Genomic DNA, 23,818 nt, shown 5'->3' on the forward strand with positions numbered 1-23,818 from the left:
TTATTACAGACAGGATTGAGAGAGTCAAGCATAACATAGCAGTCCAATGACAATTTTTAACTGACTGATTATGTTGTGTCTCCTTGATGTCAGGAAATGCACAAAAAAAGGCCAGGAATCAGTCTTATTCAGATGATGTTCAATGCAACTACAGTGTAATGTGATATTAGGGACACTGGCAATGTTCAAGAGGATCAAAACCGTAATGTCTCATGGGTAAATTGTGACTGACTGACTGACCGATCTACAAATAATAATGAGTAGTTATTTATGATGTAAAGTTATAAATAGGTTTGTAGATCGGTCAGTCAGTCACAATTTACCCATGATACATTACGGTTTTGATCCTCTCGAACACAGCCTCTCTTTACTGCACCAATGTTATCTTTTCATCCTCTATATCCTGGTCGTACAGGTGCACTGAATGGTGACGTGGATTGGGTGGGGTGGGGAACTGAAATTGAATAGTTGAACCGCATACCTATTTAAAAAATTCTAGCTTGACAAGCCCTCCAGATTTTATGGGTTGCTCTCTTAGACAAAAGGTAACCTGGGCTGTTCCTGAAATACTATTACAGTCTAATGAAAGTCAGATCAAATCAAAGTTTATTGGTTGTGTACACAGTTTGTGTTAGAGCACAAACAAAAATATAAACGCAACATGCAACAATTTCAAAGATTTGACTGAGTTACAGTTCATATAAGGAAATCAGTCAATTGAAATAAATTCATTAGACCCTAATCTATGGATTTCACATGACTGGGCAGGGGTTCTGCCATAGGTGGGCCTTGGAGGGCATAGGCCCAGCACTTGGCAGCCAGGCCAGGCCCAGCCAATCATGAGTTTTTCCCATGAAAGGGCTTTGTTACAGACAGAAATACTCCTCTGTCTGTAATACCAACACTTTACATTGGGTTTATATTTTTGTCCAGTGTAGCTCCTAACAATGCAGTAAAATGTCAAACAATTAAAATGTATGGGGAAAAATACAAGAAATTAAGAATGGTGGGGCAAATCAGATTTAACAAGCCAAATAGCACTGTAGCAATTATCAAATGCAATCTATACATGTGTACACTGGGAGAAATTACACAAGATAAGCAGGGAACATAAACTCTTAAGGGTTTGTGCATTCCTATAATCACACCATGAGTTGTTCACCATAAAACATTCTCCTCTGCATTTGTTTTTCCTGCAAAGCTCTAGTCAGACATTGATCTTTAGGAATTCAGTAAGGTAGATCTGAGCACGTCTCCAGATTGTTGCTGTGTCCACTAAATGTGTTGTCATGTGTTGCTGGTGTGTGATGTGTTCTGTCTTTGTAAGGCAGGCGGTCACGATGGCACAGAAGGTCCTGGTGACTGGGGGAGGAGGCTACATCGGCAGCCACTGTGTGGTGGAACTGATTGAGGCAGGATTCTGCCCTGTGGTCATAGATAACTTCAGCAATGCTGTCCGAGGTAAGTGTCCTTAGTTTGCCCGGCGTAACTTTGATAGTGATGTAACACACGCTATCGGTTTGACAGTTACTGTTTGTTTTGGGTGAGAACAGTTACAGTAAAGGTGTGTTTCTGTGTGTGTGCACATGCATGTGTGTTGATCATTGTTCCACATCCTGATGTTTCATGGAGGAGAAGGAGATGTCCCTGAGAGCCTGCGGAGGATAGAGAAGATCCTGGACACCAGCATTGAGTTCCATGAGCTGGACCTGCTGGACCGCCCAGGCTTGGAGAAGCTTTTCAAACAGGTTAGGAACTACACTCATCCCTGCTGAACAGTGTTCCAATGCATTTGCTTTAACTAGGCACCAGAGTTTTACTCTTCAGGTCATGTGGTCCGGGACAGCTCCTGGCCCTATTATTAGTTTTGCTCAAGACATCACTCTCCTTTGTCTTTATGAAGTGTTTACTTGTTTGTCGCTGTCTTAATGTCTTAACAGCATTCATTCAGTGCTGTAATGCATTTTGCTGGTCTGAAAGCGGTGGGTGAGTCAGTTGAGCAGCCATTGAGGTACTATCAGGTCAACCTCACTGCAACCATGAACTTGCTTGAGGTAAGTTAGAATACCTCAATCTCAGCTTGCCTTGCATCATTTGAAGTGACCTATTCTGTAATGGCTGCTTTCCGAGAACTGCTACCTAAGTGCATGGGTGCCGCTGTGTATTGATTTTATAACTTTGTAGCACTGTTCTTGTCTTTTACTTTATGACCTGCTACTAATGTTTACGTGTTGCTTGCAATAATCTCAACCAACCTCGGGACGTTAGTCTGTATGCTTAAGCGTGTGTGCTTTAGATTGCTGTCTCAACGGCTGCTGTCCGTGTGTGTGTGTGTCGTGTGTGCATCTGCATGTCTCCCAGGTGATGCAGACTCATGGCGTGCGCAATCTGGTCTTCAGCAGCTCAGCCACAGTGTATGGAGACCCCCAGTGGCTTCCCATAGATGAACAGCACCCTGTTGGGGGGTGCACCAACCCCTACGGCAAGACCAAGTACTTCATAGAGGAGATGATTATGGACCAGTGTAAGGCAGAGAAGGTACTGTACCTACCCCAGGCTCTCTATTCTTCAACACACACCCTGACCATCTGTCACATACATCCCATGCATGATAGATGTCCTGAATAACAGTTTGTATAACAATGTGTATAATGATAATAATGCCCATACTACTTCATGTATTCCACAGGACTGGAACGCGGTGCTGCTGCGGTATTTCAACCCCATTGGGGCTCACTCCTCTGGGCTCATCGGAGAAGACCCTCAGGGCATCCCCAACAACCTGCTGCCCTATGTCGCCCAGGTAACCACAAATAATGTTTATCCACCATGAATGATGTGGTATCCCACTTCGAACTATTGCTTTTCTAATTTCTGTTCTTTTCACCGGGATGTAGTTTTGTACTCTGAACAAAAAATATAAACGCAACATGTAAAGTGTTGGTCCCATGTTTCATGAGCTGAAATAAAAGAACCCAGAAATGTTCCATACACATAAAAAGCTTATTTCTCTGAAATGTTGTGCACAAATTTGTTTACATCCCTGTTAGTGAGCATTTCTCCTTTGCCAAGATAATCAATCCACCTGACAGGTGTGGCATATCAAGAAGCTGATTAAACAGCATGATCATTACACATGTGTACACAATGCCACAGATGTCTCAAGTTTTGAGGGGTGTGCAATTGTCATGCTGACTTCAGGAATGTCCACTAGAGCTGTTGCCAGATAATTGAATGTTCATTTCTCTACCATATGCCGCCCCCAACCTCGTTTTAGAGAATTTGGCATTACATACAACCGGCCTTGCAACCGGAGACCACGTGTATGGCGTCGTGTTTTGCGAGTGGTTTGCTGATGTCAAGGTTGTGAACAGAGTGCCCCATGGTATCAGGGGGGGTATGGGCAGGCATAAGCTACGAACAACAAACACAATTGCATTTTATCGATGGCAATTTGAATGCACAGAAATACCATGACGAGATCCTGAGGCCTATTGTGAGGCTCATTTCTTTTAAGGTATCGGTGACCAACAGATGCATATCTGTATTCCCAGTCATGTGAAATCCATAGATTAGCGGCTAATGAATTTAATTAAATTGACTCATTTCCTTATGAACTGTAACTCGGTAAAATCTTTGAAATTGTTGCATGTTGCATTTTTATATTTTTGTTGAGTGTAATGGACTTAACTTTAGGTGCTGTGGCTCTCTCTTCTCTAACCCAGGTTGCCATTGGGAGAAGAAAACACCTCAATGTGTTTGGGAATGACTACGACACTATTGATGGAACAGGTAATGATGACTGACTTTATGCTTAAAGAAAAAAGAGGATTGATTGACATTGTTTGAAAACAGCATTGAATAGAATTCAATCAGGCATAACCATGTCTGATGGTAAATGTCAAATCATATTGTACAGTAATGCATCCAATTGTGAATAATCCTTCTTCTCTTTAGGGGTGCGAGATTACATCCATGTTGTGGATTTGGCCAAAGGACACATAGCTGCTCTCAAGAAACTGAAGGACAATTGTGGATGCAAAGTACAGTATACAGGCTGGCTTACCTGACCCCACTGTTACATGTGTCCTGTCTTTCCTCATTCATTCACAATTGCTCTTGTCTCATCCATTGTCTTTTAGAAATGTGACATTTTCCCCTTATCTCCCTCTAGGTGTATAACTTAGGAACAGGAACGGGTTACTCTGTGCTACAGATGGTAAAGGCTATGGAGAAGGCCTCAGGGATAGAGGTGAGTGACTTGACCCTCTTTTAAAAACTTCAGAGCCTTCATCCATCAGTATTCCTGTATTTTATATTTATTACTTCTTAATTACAGGGAATGGAATCCTTTTTAGGTCTTCATGTGTAGAAAGCAGCTACTTCAAGCGATACCTGTCTGACCGCTAATTTCAGACCAAGCAATTTCACGTGGGGGTGGTTGTACTGTTATGATTGTCTTTGCCACAGATCATGTACCTGATTGCCCCTCGACGAGGAGGAGATGTAGCGTCCTGCTATGCTGACCCCCGTCTGGCTGAGAAAGAGCTGGGCTGGAAAGCTGACTTCAACCTGGAGAGAATGTGTAAGTAAACCTTTATTGAACTACCTACCACTTACTGTTACTCTGAGTTTATACATAATTTGTCAACACATCACGACAGCCCCAGTCCTCAGCACAATGCACAATCCTGATTCCATAGAGTGCAATGTATAATAATAATACGGGGCGGCAGGTAGCCTAGCTGTTTAGAGCATTGGGCCAGTAACCGAAAAGTTGCTGGTTCTAATCTCCAAGCCGACTAGGTGAAAAACTGTCAATGTGCCCTTGAGCAAGGCACTTAACCCTAATTGCTCCTGTAAGTTACCATGGTTAAGATAGATGATCTTCTGCTAAATGACTAAAATGTAATAATGTTATGCCTCTGGTTATGTCTTCCAAGGTAAGGACCTGTGGCGCTGGCAGTCCAAAAACCCAACCGGATTCACCAATAACGGCCCGTCTTCATGAGATGTTCATCTCATTGAGTACCTTCTTCACTTCCTCCTAAATTACTGGGCCAAAGCAAATTTTTCTATCACATTCACACATGAAGAGACCTCAAGACAAAATGAATGATTTATATTTCATAATGATTTAATATTATGTTGTTGATTCCTTACAGCTACTTTCACTAAGACTATTCTCTAATGCTTAAATAAAAAATACCATGTCTTGTCATTTATATGTATTGTCATAGACATGTTCTGTAATTATTTAATAGTTGAGTCTATAGACATAAAATGGGGAAATAAAGAAGTTATATTGTGTTTTGATTTCATTGGCCTCATTGATGACCCTGGTAAGAGTTGATGTGTTGGGGGGGAGTATTTGAGGAGTATTTCTCTTGCTAATACAGGAGTAATAAAGGCCAAGTTCACTAATTTTGTTGAACAATATTTATTTATGTTATTTTTATTGATTATTTGTTTTAAATTTAGATTTATCAGGGGGCGCTGCAGCACCCTCAGCACCATACTTCCTGCGGCTATGGGATAGGCTATGTTTTTTAAACAAATAATCTGTTCAAATTGTGTTTTAAACAAAAATTAGGAGGATCCGGTATTTTAGGAATGTTACTATTTCAACACTTTCCCATTTCAAGGCCGAAAAAGGCGAGTATAGTCTCTAAAAGGGGCACTTGTACTTTAAGTGGCTCCTTGGCCCTCGGGCGCTCAGTTAAACACCCACGTCAGCACTGCCGTTTTTTCTCGGTCTATAAACGGGTTTCGGTCTTTAGGGCTGAGCAGGAAGTGAAGCGAATGTGTACCCCGAACCAGTAAAAGAAGGAGTAAAATTGCCCAAAAAAAAATGGCAATGGTGACAGAGATGGGGGCGAATTTGGCATATCGGGCAACGGGCGAACCAAATCACCTGTGAGTATCGATACCTTTGTCGTGGGTAGAGCATTGGCTAGAGCATTGGCAGAAGCAGGGAGTGCGGGTAAGCAGTCTAGCCTATAGGGCGTAAGCGGGTCCTGCGGACATCGCTCGCCTGAGGAAAATGCACTAGGTTCCGCAGCACGGAAATTCCCCTCGCTGCTCGTAGGCTACTGAGCTCTGGAGTGTGGGCATGAAAGGGGTGATCAATGGATCCAAAATCGGGTGTGAAGGTGATGCGGTCCGTTGGCACCTGGGATATAACTATGATTCGTATTTGTTTGTGCTTGGTTGATTGAAGTCTACCATAATATCTCTGTTTTACTGTAATTCCATTGTGCGGGAGCTGTAAGTGGGCGTCTCCTGCGCTCGCGCACAGGCACTGAAGCTACCCGATTTTTATTTCGATGCGCTGTAGTAGCCTATTATTGTTCACAGTAATTTTAAGATATGGATACGTAAATGCTTTTGAATTAAATGGTATATTGATTTATATATATATATTTGGGGGAATTAGTTCGTTGTTTTGATGTATAGGGTATCCACTCCAACCGGGCGTTAAGTGGGCGCAGTGCTGCATGCAGCTCTTCGTGTATTCCATTTATTTATTACGAAATGCTGATATTTTTTAAAACGTTATCAGCTAATTAGATATAAGTAATTAGTGATAAATACATGCCTAAACGAGAAAATTTTGACATGGTTTTAAACAACCAATAAATCCACAAAGCAAATATACCCTCTGTGTATGAGAGCAGCACACATTCATAATCTCTCATTACTGTCGTTTTCTATTTGTGAAGAGTTTTCTGGTGAGGGTTTATTATTCTCCTGTGGGATGGTTGCAGGGTTTCGTTACCCGATGGTGTCAGTGAGTCGGGTGTAGCCCCTCAGATTGTAAAGCGCTTGATTGACGGCTGAGGCAACCACTCACGGTGCAGGTTGGGGACTAGTAGGCTGACTCTCTGAAGAGTTGGATCAATGGCGTATATAAACCCTGGATTGTAAATGTATGTATTGGCCATTGAGAGGCTTTGAAGACACGAGTCGGCCATATTGGCACTCCCTAGTAGGCCTAGTCCTCCATAGGAATGGAATACTGCTGTATTTCAATTAAATGTTTCAAAGACTTAAATTCATGTACTTTTTTTCCATCTTTTATTTTGCTGTAGCGGGAACAGTAACATTAGTAATCTAAAAAAATATAATACTTAAAGGATTTTTTTAAAATATCGTTTACAGTTATCTTATTTGTATGTTTAGCTCACATAATATAGTTTAAAGTATGGATTAAAATTAATGTTGCAAAAATGAATGTAGACATTAATAAAGTAATTACTATAGCTATAAAATCTTTTTTTACAACATGGGGGAGTGCCAAGATGGAGGCACAGTGGCTTCAACACAGCACCCCACAATTCATCTAGTGTGTATATAAATCATTGAGTTGGATTGGCTCCACCTAGAAAACAAAGGCAGTCAGTGATGGTTACACAAGAAGATGAAAATTGCAAATTTTGTAGTGTATAATTGTTTTCATAAATAATTCATTGAATTCACCTTTATTTCAGTTTATCTTGGTGGTGTGAATTCATATTTGTATGTTGAATGATTTTACAATCCAGATCATGTGATCAGTCTCAACAATTTTCCTCTTATTATAATTTGTGTGTGACATTATATTCACCTGTCACATATGTCTGTTGTGTGTTGCAGACAGGCCCAGCGGTGGTACCATACGGACATCACAGCCGATCACCAGAGCTATCTGCTGAAGCAGTTGGATAATCAGAGGCGTCAGGAGCTGTTCTGTGACTGCAACGTTCTGGTGGAGGGACAGCTTTTCAAGGCCCACCGCAATGTCCTTTTCGGCAGCAGCGGCTACTTCCGTATGCTGCTTTCCCATGGGGCCGATGACAACGCCGAGCCGGTCAGCACCTCCTTCGAGGTCTTTAGCCCCGACACGTTCACCGTCATCCTGGACTTCATCTACTCTGGACAGCTGGACCTCTCCAGCCACAATGTGATCGAGGTGATGTCCGCTGCCAGCTACCTGCAGATGAACAACGTCATCAGCTACTGCAAGGACTTCATCAAGTCCTCCCTGGAGATCAGTGCCAAAGAGGATGATGTCCGCTACCTCAGCTTGTCTGAGAACAGCTATCCTCAGGGGGGTAGGGAGGACAACGCCATAGACCACCAAGCAGCCACCTCCATCAGCCCTCCCTCTGCCCTCTGGACCCACGACAGCTCCAGGCCCCAGTCTTCCAGGTACTTGGTGAAGGAGTTGGACCTGGATGCTGCAGTCCTGAAGCAGGATCTCAGCTCCCCTCAGCCCAGCCAGCAGCACAGCCCTGAGGTGGAGGTGCTGCCGGATGCAGCGGAGCCCCAGTTTGCCCGGCCTCGTGCGGAGCGCAGACGGAAAGGGGCTGGCAAGAGGAAACCCTACTGCATGCGCTCCTCAACAGATGAGGCCCTGGCCATCCAAGAGGCCCGGTCACAAACGGCACAGAAGGCAGACGAACTGTATGCCACTCTACCTACCATTGTGGGTGTTGTGGGACTCTTTAACAAAGGTGAGTGCGGTGATATTATTATTGACCGTTATTAATTATTACGTTCTTAGGGTTAACACAGGTTCTAATTAATGTCCCCCTAATCTCACTTTAGACCCTAACCCCTCCATGCGCTTCAAGTGCCCGTTCTGCACTCACACGGTCAAGAGGAAGGCAGACCTGAAGAGGCACCTGCGCTGTCACACGGGCGAGCGGCCGTATCCCTGCCAGGCCTGCAACAAACGCTTCACCCGCCTGGAGCACCTTCGCAGCCACTTCGAGACGGTGAGTCATCTAGGGCTAAAACATGGTGGGCAGATTTACAGGTGTAGACATTCTATTAGTGTTTTTCCTGTATAATTTCTCAATTTGTTTCCCTGATTAATGCTCTACAGATCCATCAGGCCAGGAAGCTAGTGTGCAGGAAGTGTAAGCGTCAGGTGACAGAGCAGAGTGGGCGGGTAGTGTGTGAGGGCTTGCGGCGCTACCGCATGTGTACTGAGTGCATCCAGGAGACGGGCTGTGAGGATCTGCCTATCGATGGCCTGGAGGGGGCTAGCGAGGAGCCTGCCCTACTGCTGGGGGTGGACGGGGAGGAGGAGGATGGAGACACACAGAGGAGCTGGCTGGTAACCGATGATGATGACCTGGCAGAAGACTCAGGAGCTGACCTTATCATCCAGGAAGTGGAAGACAGCGATGAGGAGCTTCAGTGAATGTGTGTGTGTATGTGTGTGTGTGTGTGTGTGTGTGTGTGTGTGTGTGTGTGTGTGTGTGTGTGTGTGTGTGTGTGTGTGTTTGCTTGACTGGGCACTTTTGTGTATGAGTGTCTGCTATAATGTTTATTGTCAGTGATTATATATAAGCATCCACATTTTTAATGACTATTCATTGGAGAAAGTTATGTTGAATAATAATTGTTTATAACTGTAAATATTAGAATTTGTAATATAATAGACTGCTTTTATTCTTAACAAGACGTTTTCAAGCTTGTATTTTCAGTTTAATATGAAAAGACAAAGTGTTTGATATTCAATGTACAATGTATAATGTTACCATTTTGTTTGTCAGCTTTCATCTTTCTTTGCATCAAGAATATTAACACTTATTTCCAGCCAAATACTCCTCACACCTTTGATGTTAGTGAGGATTTTAAGGGACATCAAAGGGAAGTCAATGGTGTTTATATATGTTTGCCAATACCTTTCATGTTAAGTCAACTACAGTGGACAGTGTTTGCACGATTTTGTGTAGAGAATGTTTTACTCTGTTAATTGTTTACTATTAATTGTTTGTTTTTATTTACAAATGAATTACTACACATTATTTTGACCATGATTATTATTGATGTATCATCCATGTTTATTTATTATCTTTTCTACTTATTTTACACACATAAAATTTATATTTTTAAAGAAATTCCAAGTTGACTTTGTTTTATTGATTCATCAGGAAATGTCTTTCAATTTGAGTTTGATTATCTATGGTGGGGTCTAGGGCCATATTGCGGCTGTTCTTTGCTCACAAATGGTTTATAATGTTGTAAACCATTTAAACCAAAGTCAAAATAAAGATTATGAGATAGAATAAAACATTAAAGTTAAAGAAACTACAGTCATTCACGTTCATGATGTAACTTCGCTTTCCAATATCCTTTTCAGAACAATTGGAGGTGTTTCAAGTCAACTTTACACCTGGTGCAAATGTAGGCTATATCTGGGCTGGTCAGTAGGTGGTGGTAATGTACCACTTTTTTTGTGGAGTAGAGGACCAGCAGAAGAAATTGTTGTGTGCTGAGGCAGTGAAGAAAGTACAGTAGGGTGGGTCAAGGGTGAGGAATCCTGAGAGTATACGAGATTTGACTTCAGAAGAGTTACAGGGTGTGTTGAGTGGTGGTGTCCCGTCCTCCCAGGCCGTTGGCATGGTGCAGGAGCAGATAGGGTCAAAGTAGTGGAATGGGTTAGTGGGTTTTTAATGAGTGTAGGTGTTAACTGCAGAGAATAACCTGGGTGTATGGGATGTTACTGCAGAAGAGTTAATGGGGTGGTGATTTGAATTTTTCGGGAATAGTGGTATATAGGGGTAGGGTTAGTTGGTGGTGCAATTTTTTCATAAGAACAGGAATAATGAAGAGAATTGAACGTAGGTAGGTCGTGGCTGGCCTCACACTTCAGTACAGTAGGTGGCGGTGTATGCACCTTAAAGTTGGATGCTATCTGCCAACCCAATCCCAAAGAAGAAGAAGAAACGTACGTCACTGCTAAGGCTGGACGAACATGGCGGCTGTCATGAGATTTGTCAACAGAAGCACCTTTGGTTCTAGAGTGGGTCATCAATGTTTATCCTTCAGTTGTTCAGCAGCAGTGGCGAAATCAGTAAGTCCGTGTGTTTTCTTTCTTCAACGTCTCTCCAGTGCAGTGGCTTGTTTAAAAAAAAATTCATTTTATTAGCCTAACTTAGCTAGCTAAGGTTACAGCAGTACTAGCTAACTTTTGGTTAAAATTAATGCTAAAGACCGCTTTTAAAATGTGTGTGAAATACTCTATTTTGGTATAACGGGCAATGTCATAGCCATAATGTATGTATGTGTGTTTACTTGTAGTTAGCTACATGTACTGTCTCACACTTACCTCTGTTGTCAACAGGTTCAGGTTGGTGCATCTGCAGGGAAGGCTCTACCAGAGAGGGTAAAGATAGTGGAGGTTGGACCCAGAGATGGTCTTCAGAATGAAAAGGTATAGTAGTATTCCACTTTATTAGGATTTGATGCTTTTTTTGCTGAGTCCACCGGTGAATTACATATTTTTGGTGGTCCATTGAATTGAGCAGGTGTGGCTGGGTGGGTGTCGCTCAAACTCAAGAGTAACCAGGAAGTATTTTTACAGTTCTGGGGAACTGTGTCAAAAGCCACCTGTTGCAGATGTTATTGTCATAACTCATGTCTCTCTCCTGCTGTCCCTGTCAGACTCTTGTCCCTACTGAAGTTAAGATTCACCTGATTAACATGCTCTCAGAGGCGGGTCTTCCTGTCATTGAAGCCACAAGCTTTGTCTCTCCAAAATGGGTCCCACAGGTAGCTTACTGGAGTGTTTTGTTTACTCAACAACATGTCCTTTCACATTGTATATTCCAGATCATCACTGAATATCGGTGTCCATGTGACTACCATAGTTTGCTTTACAGATGTTTATTATGGATACTGTATTCATTCAATTATGAAAATAGTTGCAATTGCATAATTTGTGATGTGTCCTGTCCCTCCTGATTGACAGATGGCCGACCAGGTAGAGGTGATGAAGGGGATCAACAGACGGCCTGGTGTGTCCTATCCCGTACTGACCCCCAACCTCAAGGGCTTCCAGGCAGCTGTACATACCTCTGATTGGCTCCATGCACATGTTACTGTGCTTACTGTGTCACCTCAACATCAAATAGACACATAACAGAAACACATATGTTTGCGTAACTCATGTAACTCAGTAACTTAATAATTCCATCAAAGCTAATTATTAAACCATTGTAAGCACTGTGGTATTTTTAGAGTGTAGGTATTGAGCAAGTATGTTGCTGGTTATTTTCTCAGGTGAAGGCAGGAGCAGCAGAGGTGGCCATATTTGGGGCTGCCTCTGAGCTGTTTAGTAAGAAGAACATCAACTGCTCTGTGGATGAGAGCCTGCAGCGCTTTGAGGAGGTCACCAAAGCAGCCAAAGAGGCCGGTGTGCGAGTCAGAGGGTAAGATTGACAGACAGACACGGAGAAGCAGAGGAAGAAAATGGGAGCGGTCGTGATTTTCAATGGGAAAGTCTGTAAAATGCTGTAGGGTTGTTTACTCTAAGACGTCAGGTTGTTTGACTCCAGGGCATCAGTCTCACCTCCTTGCTCTGTTCCCTCAGGTATGTGTCATGTGTGCTGGGATGCCCATATGAGGGCCAGGTGTCACCAGACAAAGTGGCTCAGGTGAGTTCCTCTGACTCAGACCAAGCCCAGCATTCTATTACTTGTCACTGAGAACAGTCTCTTCAGCTTCCCTTATAAATGTAATTATACTCCAAATAGATTTTATTAACAGTGTCATAGAGGTTTAAACCCGCTTGAAGATTTCATCTGTTGCTTTCTCTAATGCAGGTAGCCAAGCGTCTGTATAGAATGGGTTGCTATGAGATCTCTCTGGGCGACACCATAGGTGTGGGCACACCGGGCGGCATGACTGAGATGCTGGAGGCAGTGAGCAGGGAGGTACCTGTTGACGCCTTGGCAGTCCACTGCCATGACACCTATGGTCAGGCTCTGGCCAACATCCTCATCGCCCTGCAGGTACTGCACAGTAAGACCTGAAACTGAGTGCAATATAGAGGCCTCTCTGATTTGGTGTATAAAAAGTACTGCAATACTTCTGGCATACATTTGATGAAGATGCTGTTTATTTTTGCAGATGGGCATCAGTGTTGTGGACTCGTCCGTGGCTGGCCTGGGAGGGTGTCCATATGCACAAGGGGCTTCTGGGAATGTGGCCACAGAGGATGTGGTGTACATGCTGCATGGACTCGGCATTCAGACAGTGAGAATTCACCTCTTCCCTCTCTTTTTTTTTATCAGTCTCCCTCTTTCACGTCCTCCCTCAGTCCAATAGGTCTGGCAATCTGTTATGAGATAATGTTCTACTTCCTGTGTATTGAAAAATGAATTGTCTTCGGTGTTTACATTTAACACAACACGTTTGATCTGGAGGAGTCCCAGTTCTCTTTTTAAACTGGTCAGTACACATGTAAAGTTCCCTGTTTCAGTGTGTGACTCTGTTGTCCTCCTCTGTCTCAGGGAGTGGACCTGCCCAAGCTGATGGATGCTGGAGCATTCATCTGTAGTTCCCTGAACAGAAAGACTAGCTCTAAAGTGGCCCAGGCAACCTGCAAACTCTGAACCTGGCTCCACGAAGGCCTATAAGAGGGATGTCACGAATGATACCTACAGATATGGCCAGATATGGCATTACCAAGGCAAGGCACACACACACCTGTGCCACTTAGATGTAATATACTTTGATTTAGCTGTAGGTAAAAACGGTTGTAAGAACTGTGTGTGTTCCGTTATTTGATATAAGTCAAGTACCTTTCTTATAAATGAAAACATCAAAATAGTTGGAAAGCCTTGCTCAAGTGGTGCCTTCTCATTCTTCTCATGTCCTCCATACACCTGGTGCCTTGTTGTCCTCTCCCTCTGTGTGTTACATGATCATTGCAAATGCACAAACGGTTTATTCAGAGTAAATTATGCTGTTGAATATGTATCTCATACCAAACTTAAATCAACAAAGTTAAATGAAGGGATTATTGACACTTATTGTTGTATTGACCATTTGGGTGTGTCCTTATTTGTATATAACAGCCTTGTCCTTATTTGTCAATCTTCATGTTCAGCCAGCTGTTGGAACTGTGGCTAAGGGATGGGTAATGCCAGTATATTGCAGTAGGTATCTAAAACGGGCCTTGATGGTTGCAGAGTGGAATAGAAAACAGATCTATTGATGAGAATCAACAAATTGATTTCTATTATGGGACAGGGAGTCACAGGATTTAGCCATTGTGTTGTCATGTTTGTTATTGTCATCTTCCGACTATCCTTACTTGAAAACCACTTGGGATTTGCAAACCTACCATATTAGGGCAGTCAAGTCCGTCATTCCAGCAGTTGGAATAGAATTTGAATGTTTTTGTCTGTTTAATTCTTGGTTTTGGTGTGTCTCATTGTGAATGGAAATATTTATTGTAAAAGGTTGCACTTCTGAAATGACGCTGTTAGAAAAGTTTATCACAAATCTAAGGAAGCTAAATTCTTTGCTGTATTTAAAAATAAAAAAAACGTACTCTTTAATGAATGTGTTATGCATATTTAATCGAACAAATTGCATAACCTTGTGCATTTACACAGCCAGTGTCTGTGACACAGCTACGGAAGTGTAGCTGAAATATCTACCAGCATGACACTGCCTACTCAACCAGGAAATAGAGATGAATCACCTAGAGTTCTGGTGAGTTTATAACACTAGACTAGCTGAGGAATCCACATTGGGGCGGCAGGTAGCCTAGTGGTTAGAGTGTTGGGCCAGTAACCGAAAGGTTGCTAGATCGAATCCCTGAGCTGACAAGGTAAAAATCTGTCGTTCTGCCCCTGAACAAGGCAGTTAACCCACTGTTCCTAGGCCGTCATTGTAAATAAGAATTTGTTCTTAACTGACTTGCGTAGTTAAAGGTAAAACATGTTTTTTTTTTTTTATCACTCCAAAACCAATCAAAGGCGGTACCATTGAGATACTTGTAAACCATAGGACGTACTGTACAGGAATCCAATCGGAGTCTTCTATAGACTAAGGGCTGGATTTAATCTGTATCGCTGAAGTTCATTGTTACAGCGTGATAGAAATGTAAAGGCAATGTTCCCGCGTTAGCGGAGACTGCATTCACGGTAAACGCTGCATATGTCAGCTCAGTCGAAAATGTAGATCAAGCAATCTGTAACGCTTAAGCGATACTGATTGAATGGAACCCTAACCGTCATCTCAGTGGTGGGAGGTAATGGTTGAGGTTGGGAGGTTGGGAAATTCTATTCACTCTCTGTGCATGTGTGTACATTAATGAATTAAACATCCTGTATAACAGGACGTCATTGCCCTGTGCTACTGGCTTGGTCCTGTATGTCACGTGGGGCTGTTAAGGTCCCGATTAGACATGTTCTGATCTAGTCACTCAGGCTAAGTCAGACAGAAATGTGGCCAAATATCTAATATTACTGAATACCGAGTTACCTGAAGAGTAATTTTCCAGATAAAGTGAAACAGTAACAGGAATGAAGTCCACTACTGTAATATGAATGATACCAAAGTAAAATAAATGTTCATATTTTATTTATAAAAAAATAATGTACAAAACAGAAGTTTGAAGCTGATTGTGAAGGTTCTGTTCCTGACAATGTGAGGCTATCAGGTGTCCACACCATTGTTCACTGAGAAACACTGTTTTATCCACTTTTCTCTGTAGTCAGATTTTGTGCTCCAGCTTTCCAAGATGCCAGCATTTACTTGCATACGTGGACTTGATAAATTAAACAGCAGCATTCCTTGTCTCTCATTTGAATCAACATAGGCCTTGGATGAGGAACGTTTGTGTACAAGCATGTACAAACACAGACAATCTGTTGTGGCATTACAACATAAATATGAGAGGAACCATGCAGATGTAGTCTTGTAATAGAGTAAAAACAATTTCAAAAGTGATTAAATGATTGAGGAGCTTCTATTAGAATGCATGCTTTAAATCAAACAAAATAAATGATTAATTATGTTGCACCATCGCCAAGTAGTGGTAAGCCACTGTCCAGTTTAGACTAATCTTGCACCAACACTGTCAAAGCAAAGATATTTGTTATCATTCTGTTGTCTCATATTGAAGTCATAAAACAGAGAGTATACAAATGTCTTTGAGGCAAGTAACAACACATTTCAGTAATTAATAAGCAAATCTCTGAAATGCATTTTCTTTCTAGTAGTCCCTGTTTCTAGAGCTCCTTAGCACACCTCCAAAGTATCGGTGATGTGGGTGAATACCTCTGCCAGGTGTGTCTTGAATAGATGCTTGTCACTGACAAAATAGTTCCCTGTGAGCATTTCACTCTTCGCCCTCCCACCTCTTAGCTTATGTTCCCTCAAATATTTTTTGGCACAGAGCAAATTTCAGGTCTGCTGAGCGCTTTAAGTTACAGGTTCAGACGGTGGTCAAGAAGGCTACTGTGGCTATTTGATCATAATGTAGGTCTACCAGAGTGGCCTACCATTTAAAAAATTACCTTGTCCTTCAGACAAGGAGGTGACTGAAAAGGTAATTGTATTGTTTGAGGTAAGAAACCACTTTACAAAATAACATGCAGTATTATTCCCAAAACATTATTTCAGAGAATATGACAAATTATGTTACCCTCTGCTGCCTATTGGCTACTTCGCTTAGTCAAACCTGTCTCAAAATACAACACTGCCCCTTTAAGACAAAAAAAAAGCTCATACTCAACTCGCATTTTCAAAGAAATGTACACGTTTTGTGCTCTTGTATGAAGCAATCACTCCCCCATTGCTGACTACAAATTATTATTATTTATAACTGGGCTAATAACTCACTAACTAGCAAAGGATATGAACAAAATGTGCACATGTGGCTACATGCAGCTCTTGCTTTGATAAATAAAAAAGTGCATCTACTCACGACCGCTCATGCTGTAAACACAGTCAAGTTCAAAGCGAATGGCACAGATCCATATATGGCAATGATCAATTTGCATTTATAAACTGGGTGGTTCGAGCCCTGAATGCTGACTGGCTGAAAGCTGTGGTACATCAGACTGTTCTAATTACATTGGTAACCAGTTTATAATAGCAATAAGGCACTTCGGGGGTTTGTGGTATATGGCAAATATATCACGGCTAAGGACTGTGTCCAGGCACTCCGCATTGCGTCGTGCGTAAGAACAGCCCTTCTTATGCACGATGTATATTGGCCATAAACCACACCCCCGTGGGCCTAATTTCTTAAATAGGCCTACTGCAGCTCTGATTGGTTATGCTACACCAGTCTGTGTAGAGTACGGTCTGAGTCGTGCGTGTCAATGCAATAGAATCCTACTCCGATGCGTTTTGCCTGCAAAAAATGTATTCCATAGTGACAGTAGTTTTGCATGCTAACTCTTGCATAGTACATTTTGTTTCGCTATGTTGCATTGAAAGGGAAACATTGATAGTAAAGGGAAATGGGTTGGAAGGGTTGGTCATTCAGTCTGGCAGTAGGAGTTTAGTTGTATAAAATGGAATGTGGCTCACGACAGGGTTGTCTAGTCCCAGGGTCATGGACATCAATACAAAGCCTTGCTCCATGGCAGTATAAGGCAGTAATAGCTAGGGCAGTAGAGACTTTGAGAAAAGTCTGTCTCTCATACAAAGTCTTACAGGAGGACCAGCTTGAACAGGCTTGAACAATGAGGTGAGGCCTGGCTCCATAGGCCTCCATGTTTGGTTCAGTCTTGGGATAGAGTGGACATCCACTCTAGGACAGATTAGGGGCAGACGCATGCATGTGAGCCGGTAAGGTGGCTTGAAGGTGGCCTGGAAACTGGGGCTTTAAGGATTGTTTCTCCAGCCGAGACATAGGTAGAGTGCTGCAGTCGCTGCAGGAATTCTCCTTGTTGTACCGTTCATGCAAGGCCAAGGTGCGCGCTCTTCTCTTCATCTTTTGTGCCATGCGAGCGACACGCTTGGAGACGAGGTAGATGATCTCACAGACGTTGAGCACGATGCAGAGGGCCGAGGCGCCCACCATGAAGTAGGTGAAGACCTTCTTCTCTGTGGGGTGGCCGATGTAGCAGTCCACCTGATTGGGGCAGGGGCTGACCTCACACTTGACCAGCCTGGGCAAGTAGAAGCTGTCATAGATTTTGTGGAGGATGTAGAGGAAGGAGATCTCGATGCCTGTCTTGACGAAGAGGCTGATCAGGTAGGTCCACCAGAGGCCGCCGTGCTTTTTGCCTGTGTTCTCGTACAGCTTGGTCTTGTTGCCATGCTTGGCGTGGTACTTCCGCTCACGTTCATCGCGATATGCCACATGCATCACCACCATCAAGGAGGGGCAGGTGACGAAGATGAGCTGCAGGGCCCACAGGCGGATGTGGGAGATGGGGAAGTAGTGGTCATAGCAGACGTTAGCACAGCCGGGCTGCTTGGTGTTGCAGTCAAAGTCCTTCTGCTCATCGCCCCACACGCGTTCCGCCGCCACCACGTACACCATTACCCTGAACACAAACACCACAGAGAGCCAGATACGACCGAACGCAGTGGAGTACTTATTCACCCCACTCAGGAGGGCTTGGAAGGTCTTCCAATCCATGATTGGGGCTGGATGTTGACAGCCCCCTTTTTAGAATGAGCTTTCTTTAGCTTGATTATTGGATCAACCTGAGTAGATAAAAGAGAAGATGGGGGAGAGAGGCATCACTATAACCTGGATCATGGTATAAATTCATTTCACAATCTTCACAAACACGTGAAGATTTTTGGGGTGTAGGGCTATTACTTTGATGTGCCTTTTATAGGAACCAGAAGTATAATATCTATTTTTTGAGAAATTGACTTGAATGCAGTGGCATTTTGTTTCCCCTTTTCAATAGATTTGTCATTAGTTTACTTCCACATATCCCATATGTTGACATGCATATAAAGTGAACTTTGTCAACAAAGATCACTTTTTATCCTTGTAATATTTACCTGAGAAGGTTTACACAACCAAAAAGTTTTACACACAGGTACAGTGCATTCGGAAAGTATTCAGACCGTTTGAATTTTTGCACATTTTGTTTCGTTACAGCCTTATTCTAAAATTCATTAAACTGTTTTCTCCCCCTCAAGCTACACACAATACCCCATAATGACAAAGCAAAAACAGGTTTTTAGAAATGTTTGCATAAAATAAAATAATAATATCACATTTAGATAAGTATTCAGACCCTTTACTCAGTACTTTGTTGAAGCACCTTTGACAGCGATTACAGCCAAGAGTCTTCTTGGGTATGATGCTACAAGCTTGGCACACCTGTATTTGGGGAGTTTCTCCCATTCTTCTCTGCAGATCTTCTCAAGTTCTGTCAGGTTGGATGGGGGGGTGTCACTGCACTGCTATTTTCAGGTCTTTCCAGAGATGTTTGATCGGGTTCAAAACCGGGCTCTGGCTGGGCCACTCAAGGACATTGAGATTTGTCCTGAAGCCACTCCTGCGTTGTCTTGGCTGTGTGCTTAGGGACGTTGTCCTGTTGGACGGTAAACCTTCGCCCCAGTCTGAGGTCCTGAGCACTCTGGAGCAGGTTTTCATCAAGGATCTCTCTGTACTTTGCTCCATTCATCTTTCCCTTGATCCTGACTAGTCTCACAGTCCCTGCCGCTGAAAAACTGCCACCACCATGCTCACCGTAGGGATGGTGCCAGGTTTCTTCCAGACATGACGTTTGGCATTCAGGCCGAAGATTTCAATCTTGGTTTCATCAGACCAGACAATCTTGTTTCTCATGGTCTGAGAGTCTTTACGTGACTTTTGGCAAACTCCAAGCGGGCTGTCATGTGCCTTTTACTGAGGAGTGGCTTCCGTCTAGCCACTCTACCATAAAGGTCTGATTGGTGGAGTGCTGCAGAGATTGTTGACCTTCTGGAAGGTTCTCCCATCTCCACAGAAGAACTCTGGAGCTCTGTCAGAGTAACCATCGGGTTCTTGATGGACTCCAATCAAGTTGTAGAAACATCTCTAGGATGACCAATGGGAAACAGGATGCACATGACCTCAAATTCGAGTCTCATAGCAAAGGGTCTGAATACTTACAGTACCAGGCAAAAGTTTAGACACACCTAATCATTCCAGGGTTTTTCTTTATTTGTACTATTTTCTACATTGTAGAATAATAGTGAATACATTTTAGTCATTTAGCAGACGCTCTTATCCAGAGCAATTTACAGTAGTGAATGCATACATCTCATAAAAAAAATTCTCCATACTGGTCTCTCGTGGGAATCGAACCCACAACCCTGGCGTTGCAAACACCATGCTCTACCAACTGAGCCACACGGGACTGAATACATCAAAACTATGAAATAACACATATGGAAAAAAGTGTTGTACGAATCAAAATATATTTTATATTTGTTTAACACTTTTTGGGTTACTACATGATTCCATATGTGTCATTTCATAGCTGTGATGCCTTCACTATTATAGAAAATAGTAAAAATAAAGAAAACCCCTGGAATGAGTAGGTGTGTCCAAACTTTTGACTGGTACTGTATGTAAATAAGGTATTTATTTGTAATACATTTGCAAACATTTCTAAAAACCTGTTTTGTCATTATGGGGTATTTAATTTAATACATTTTAGAATAAGGCTGTAATGTAACAAAATGTGGAAAAAGTCAAGGTGTCTGAATACTTTCCGAATGCACTGTAAATGTGGCAATTGATCAATTCGAATTTGGGGGGGGGGGAATTACAATTGGGGAATGCAAATGAAGGCATATGCAGCTATAGTAGGTCTTGGTTTAACTTGCTTTACCACACACTGACCTAGCTATAACAGTTGGGATGTCTGTGATATTGGATAAGTATGATTTTCCTAATAAATCTGATTTTTACTGTTTGGCTGTACAGGGAAGGACATCAGTGCCATCATCTTTCTAAAAAATGTTCTTTGTTCCCCTCATTGCTTATGCCTGCTTAGAAATGTAACATGTTGGTATAAAGCCAATGTGAACTGTTCAAACATTATCCCCAAAAAAGGAATGGATACAGTTCAACGTACAGGCACCATGGTTCTTCATCAAACTAGCGTTTACTCATAACCTCTTCTATTGCGCATTTTCAGGTGGCTGAGTATAAACTTTTATGATACATTGGTACAATGTACGGTAAATCTCTGAATTTTGTCAAACAACTTAAACGGAATAGGTGACGCATGTCAAAACGTAGGCTACAATTCAACACCAACGCAATAAAACAATACAAATGCCTACACCCCATGCTCAACTAATTCACACAGCAAAAGTAAGTAACAGATTATATTTAAAAATAGATAGCCTACATTCCACTTACTTAACAAATGTTAATCCGTTGTTTGTGCCTTTGTTCATAAATCACTTTTCTTTTTCTGTAGATTTGTCTTGGGTTAATTCGTTTTACGCAGAGATTTAGCCCGCTCTACAGGTAGACCGTCGTTGCCTTGAGTAATGGGTATTTGGAGTATGCCTGTGGGTGGGGGAAAAAATTCTTGTAGCTTTAGGATTTACAGATTTTTTTTTCGCTGGAATACACAACTCTTCGCTCTTTCATGATCAGTCTGATGCATCCACTAATCACACTAGTTCGATAGATATCTGCCTCCTGACAGTCCAGACTGCACTTTACAATGATAAAGAAATTGTGACTTTGTCCTTCACATGGCCTATTATATGTAAAATACAATAAAAACACATCTGGTTTGGCTAATTATCAAACTATGTTAATCCCTTAGTAGCACAAAAGCAAATAGACCCATTTTATATAGTTTACTGTGTCCATCAATTAGAGCTCAGATATTATGGTTAATGTCAGATGATTCTTAGTGACAACAATGGATTAGCCTAATAATGTTTTGGTGAAAGAACTACAATATTACATACTCAAACCGATTTTTTTTTTAAATTACAAACACAATAAATAGTTTCCATGCAGAGTCCTTTCTTCCAGTTAAAACTTGTTCCAGAAGGCCTCCAGCCCTCCACTAACATAAGAGACCACCACACCCAGAGGTGAATAACAGTTGTTGTTCTTCTGCTGTTCCTCGCACCTGATTGGTGGAAAGTATCAAAGGTTTACCTGGTGCAAGGTAACTCTATTGTGGGATGAAGAGGTGGGGCATGGCAGTGGGTGAGAGGGAGGGGGGCACTCTCAAATCATCAAGGGAATTAATCCTTTCAACTTTTTCCATAAAGGCAAAACAATGACTTATCATATTACCTGTTACTTACTGTATCTTCTACCTGTGTGAAACAGGATGGGAAATCTGACACCACTTGAAGCTGGGTTGTCACTCCTACCATTTCATTGGCTCTTCCGACAGTATCCACTCCTGGCTGAACCCTACATCACAGCCACTAACAACGCATATGCCTGGAATCCTTACATCATAACTTCCTATCAAGCACTTTGAGTTTAGAGACTGAATGGGTTTTAATGTTGTAAAGCAAGCGTGGGTCAAATTATTCAAGTAGTATATTAAGTAGGGGAGGTTCATAGATTTGAAGTACAATGAAATTATCATTATTATTAGGTTTTGTTTGTAGTCAACATTTGGGTTTCTGAATTGGTATAGTATAATGAATGCTGACCAAGTGGTGGTGTTTTTTTTTCTCTGGGAAAATAAGTGTTTCATTGTCTCTTTTTGGAAGGTTTCTTAGGGCTATAATCTTGGAGGGAGCAAGTGAACATATTTCTACCAAATTGAAAAAGGCCTGGAAATGTTTTGTTTGTTTTTAACAAGGGTTAGCAAATACATACACACAACAAATAGTGTATAACTATTTGTTGGTGTTTTTAAAATACTATGTTTGGGTTTGTGTGTACTATTTCTTTTGGGTTTGGTGATATTTACATTTGCTGAAGGGCCACGATATCTTAAAGGGGCATGCACACATATGGAATTTTAGAAGTTTTATTTTCTGAGTTTTAATTAAATATGTGATAAGGGAATGTTCTGGGAACCTGGGATCCAACATGTAGAAAATGTGATGGCTTTTGCTTTAATTTGTCTAATATAATAAGAAACACTGTTTTGAAAGGGTGGTATGACTTTTGACCTCTATCATGGCACTCCTTTGTGGTCTGATCAGCCTCATGGGAGGGCCATTTGGATTATCAATTTAAGGTCATTTGTAATACTGGTTTTAAGGTAATTTGTGTAAATGATAATTATGATGGATTTTATAGTTCTTTGACATATTTGTAATATGAACCAATGAGAAGAAAGTGATAGAGCCATAGAGAGAGCAGAGAGAAAGTTTTAACCTGGGGTCCACTTAGACGTGGGGCCCGATTAACCTGTTATGGCTAGGGGGCAGTATTTTCACGGCCGGATAAAAAACGTACCCAATTTAATCTGATTATTACTCCTGCCCAGAAACTAGAATATGCATATAATTATTAGCTTTGGATAGAAAACACTCCAAAGTTTCTAAAACTGTTTGAATGGTGTCTGTGAGTATAACAGAACTCATTTGGCAGGCCAAAACCTGAGAAGATTCTGTACAGGAAGTACCCTGTCTGACCATTTCTTTGCCTTCTTGATTATCTCTATCCAATACAGGGGATCTCTGCTGTTACGTGACACTTCCTACGGCTCCCATGGGCTCTCAGAACCCGGGAAAAAGCTGAATGATATCGAGGCAGCCTCTGGCTGAAAAACATTAGCGCGTTTGGATAGTGGCCAGTCACAGTACTATGAGACTCAGGCTCGTGCACGAGGGGATCCCATGCTTTTATTTTCTCTCTCTTTTGTACGTAAACACGCTTTCCCGGTCGGAATATTATCGCTTTTTTACGAGAAAAATGGCATAAAAATTGATTTTAAACAGCGGTTGACATGCTTCGAAGTACGGTAATGGAATATTTAGAAATGTTTTGTCACGAAATGTGTCGTGCGCATGACCCTTATTTACACTTCGGATAGTGTCTTGAACGCACGAACAAAACGCCGCTATTTGGATATAACAATGGATTATTTGGAACCAAACCAACATTTGTTAT

General features: G+C 42.0%; 4 protein-coding genes across 5 annotated transcripts in view; 3 read left to right on the forward strand and 1 right to left on the reverse strand.

The window, feature by feature from the left end:
• LOC106578183 (UDP-glucose 4-epimerase) overlaps positions 1 to 5,310 on the forward strand; it is a 5,679-nt gene extending 369 nt beyond the window's left edge. The window contains exons 2-11 of the mRNA XM_082971401.1: positions 1,328 to 1,461; positions 1,633 to 1,748; positions 1,941 to 2,054; positions 2,362 to 2,538; positions 2,690 to 2,803; positions 3,726 to 3,792; positions 3,958 to 4,043; positions 4,175 to 4,252; positions 4,471 to 4,585; positions 4,944 to 5,310. Coding sequence (XP_082827527.1) covers positions 1,341 to 1,461; positions 1,633 to 1,748; positions 1,941 to 2,054; positions 2,362 to 2,538; positions 2,690 to 2,803; positions 3,726 to 3,792; positions 3,958 to 4,043; positions 4,175 to 4,252; positions 4,471 to 4,585; positions 4,944 to 5,011 — 1,056 coding nt within the window. The 5' untranslated portion in view covers positions 1,328 to 1,340 and the 3' untranslated portion in view covers positions 5,012 to 5,310. The remainder of the gene's footprint in view (positions 1 to 1,327; positions 1,462 to 1,632; positions 1,749 to 1,940; positions 2,055 to 2,361; positions 2,539 to 2,689; positions 2,804 to 3,725; positions 3,793 to 3,957; positions 4,044 to 4,174; positions 4,253 to 4,470; positions 4,586 to 4,943) is intronic.
• Positions 5,311 to 5,702: 392 nt separating this feature from the next.
• On the forward strand, positions 5,703 to 9,893 carry zbtb8a (zinc finger and BTB domain containing 8A). The gene is made up of 4 exons (XM_014156955.3): positions 5,703 to 5,916; positions 7,636 to 8,495; positions 8,590 to 8,759; positions 8,870 to 9,893. Exons 1-4 carry the CDS (start codon positions 5,852 to 5,854, stop codon positions 9,188 to 9,190), a joined length of 1,416 nt encoding a protein of 471 aa, XP_014012430.1. The 5' UTR covers positions 5,703 to 5,851; the 3' UTR covers positions 9,191 to 9,893.
• Positions 9,894 to 10,696: 803 nt separating this feature from the next.
• hmgcl (3-hydroxy-3-methylglutaryl-CoA lyase) lies at positions 10,697 to 14,342 on the forward strand. Its single transcript, XM_014157129.3, has 9 exons — positions 10,697 to 10,849; positions 11,120 to 11,209; positions 11,440 to 11,547; positions 11,747 to 11,842; positions 12,058 to 12,206; positions 12,368 to 12,431; positions 12,600 to 12,788; positions 12,907 to 13,032; positions 13,290 to 14,342. Exons 1-9 carry the CDS (start codon positions 10,751 to 10,753, stop codon positions 13,389 to 13,391), a joined length of 1,023 nt encoding a protein of 340 aa, XP_014012604.1. The 5' UTR covers positions 10,697 to 10,750; the 3' UTR covers positions 13,392 to 14,342.
• Positions 14,343 to 15,355: 1,013 nt separating this feature from the next.
• Positions 15,356 to 21,862, reverse strand: gjb3 (gap junction protein beta 3). 2 transcript variants are annotated; one of them, XM_014157241.3, is made up of 3 exons: positions 21,697 to 21,862; positions 21,131 to 21,283; positions 15,356 to 18,459 (listed from the first exon to the last, which is right to left on the reverse strand). In XM_014157241.3, the coding sequence occupies exon 3, from the start codon at positions 18,389 to 18,391 to the stop codon at positions 17,555 to 17,557; it is 837 nt and encodes a 278-aa protein (XP_014012716.1). In that variant the 5' UTR covers positions 18,392 to 18,459; positions 21,131 to 21,283; positions 21,697 to 21,862; the 3' UTR covers positions 15,356 to 17,554. The 2 variants fall into 2 exon arrangements, with proteins under 2 accessions (XP_014012716.1, XP_045571038.1); XM_045715082.2 differs by lacking the exon at positions 21,697 to 21,862 and having other exon boundaries at positions 21,131 to 21,556.
• Positions 21,863 to 23,818: the final 1,956 nt, after the last annotated feature.

The sequence above is a fragment of the Salmo salar genome, chromosome 01 (assembly GCF_965601325.2).
Source record: "Salmo salar chromosome 01, fSalSal1, whole genome shotgun sequence".
Taxonomy (NCBI): Eukaryota; Metazoa; Chordata; class Actinopteri; order Salmoniformes; family Salmonidae; genus Salmo; species Salmo salar.

What these genes read in the sequence shown, in the direction of transcription:
- hmgcl (XM_014157129.3), top strand. Translation starts at nt 10,751, where the DNA reads ATGGCGGCTGTCATGAGATTTGTCAACAGAAGCACCTTTGGTTCTAGA. An exon ending in CAGCAGCAGTGGCGAAATCA is followed by an intron (nt 10,850 to 11,119) that starts GTAAGTCCGTGT and finishes TGTTGTCAACAG; the next exon opens with GTTCAGGTTGGTGCATCTGC. An exon ending in ATGGTCTTCAGAATGAAAAG is followed by an intron (nt 11,210 to 11,439) that starts GTATAGTAGTAT and finishes TGTCCCTGTCAG; the next exon opens with ACTCTTGTCCCTACTGAAGT.
- gjb3 (XM_014157241.3), bottom strand. Translation starts at nt 18,391, where the DNA reads ATGGATTGGAAGACCTTCCAAGCCCTCCTGAGTGGGGTGAATAAGTAC.
- zbtb8a (XM_014156955.3), top strand. Translation starts at nt 5,852, where the DNA reads ATGGCAATGGTGACAGAGATGGGGGCGAATTTGGCATATCGGGCAACG. An exon ending in ACGGGCGAACCAAATCACCT is followed by an intron (nt 5,917 to 7,635) that starts GTGAGTATCGAT and finishes TGTGTGTTGCAG; the next exon opens with ACAGGCCCAGCGGTGGTACC. An exon ending in TGTGGGACTCTTTAACAAAG is followed by an intron (nt 8,496 to 8,589) that starts GTGAGTGCGGTG and finishes ATCTCACTTTAG; the next exon opens with ACCCTAACCCCTCCATGCGC.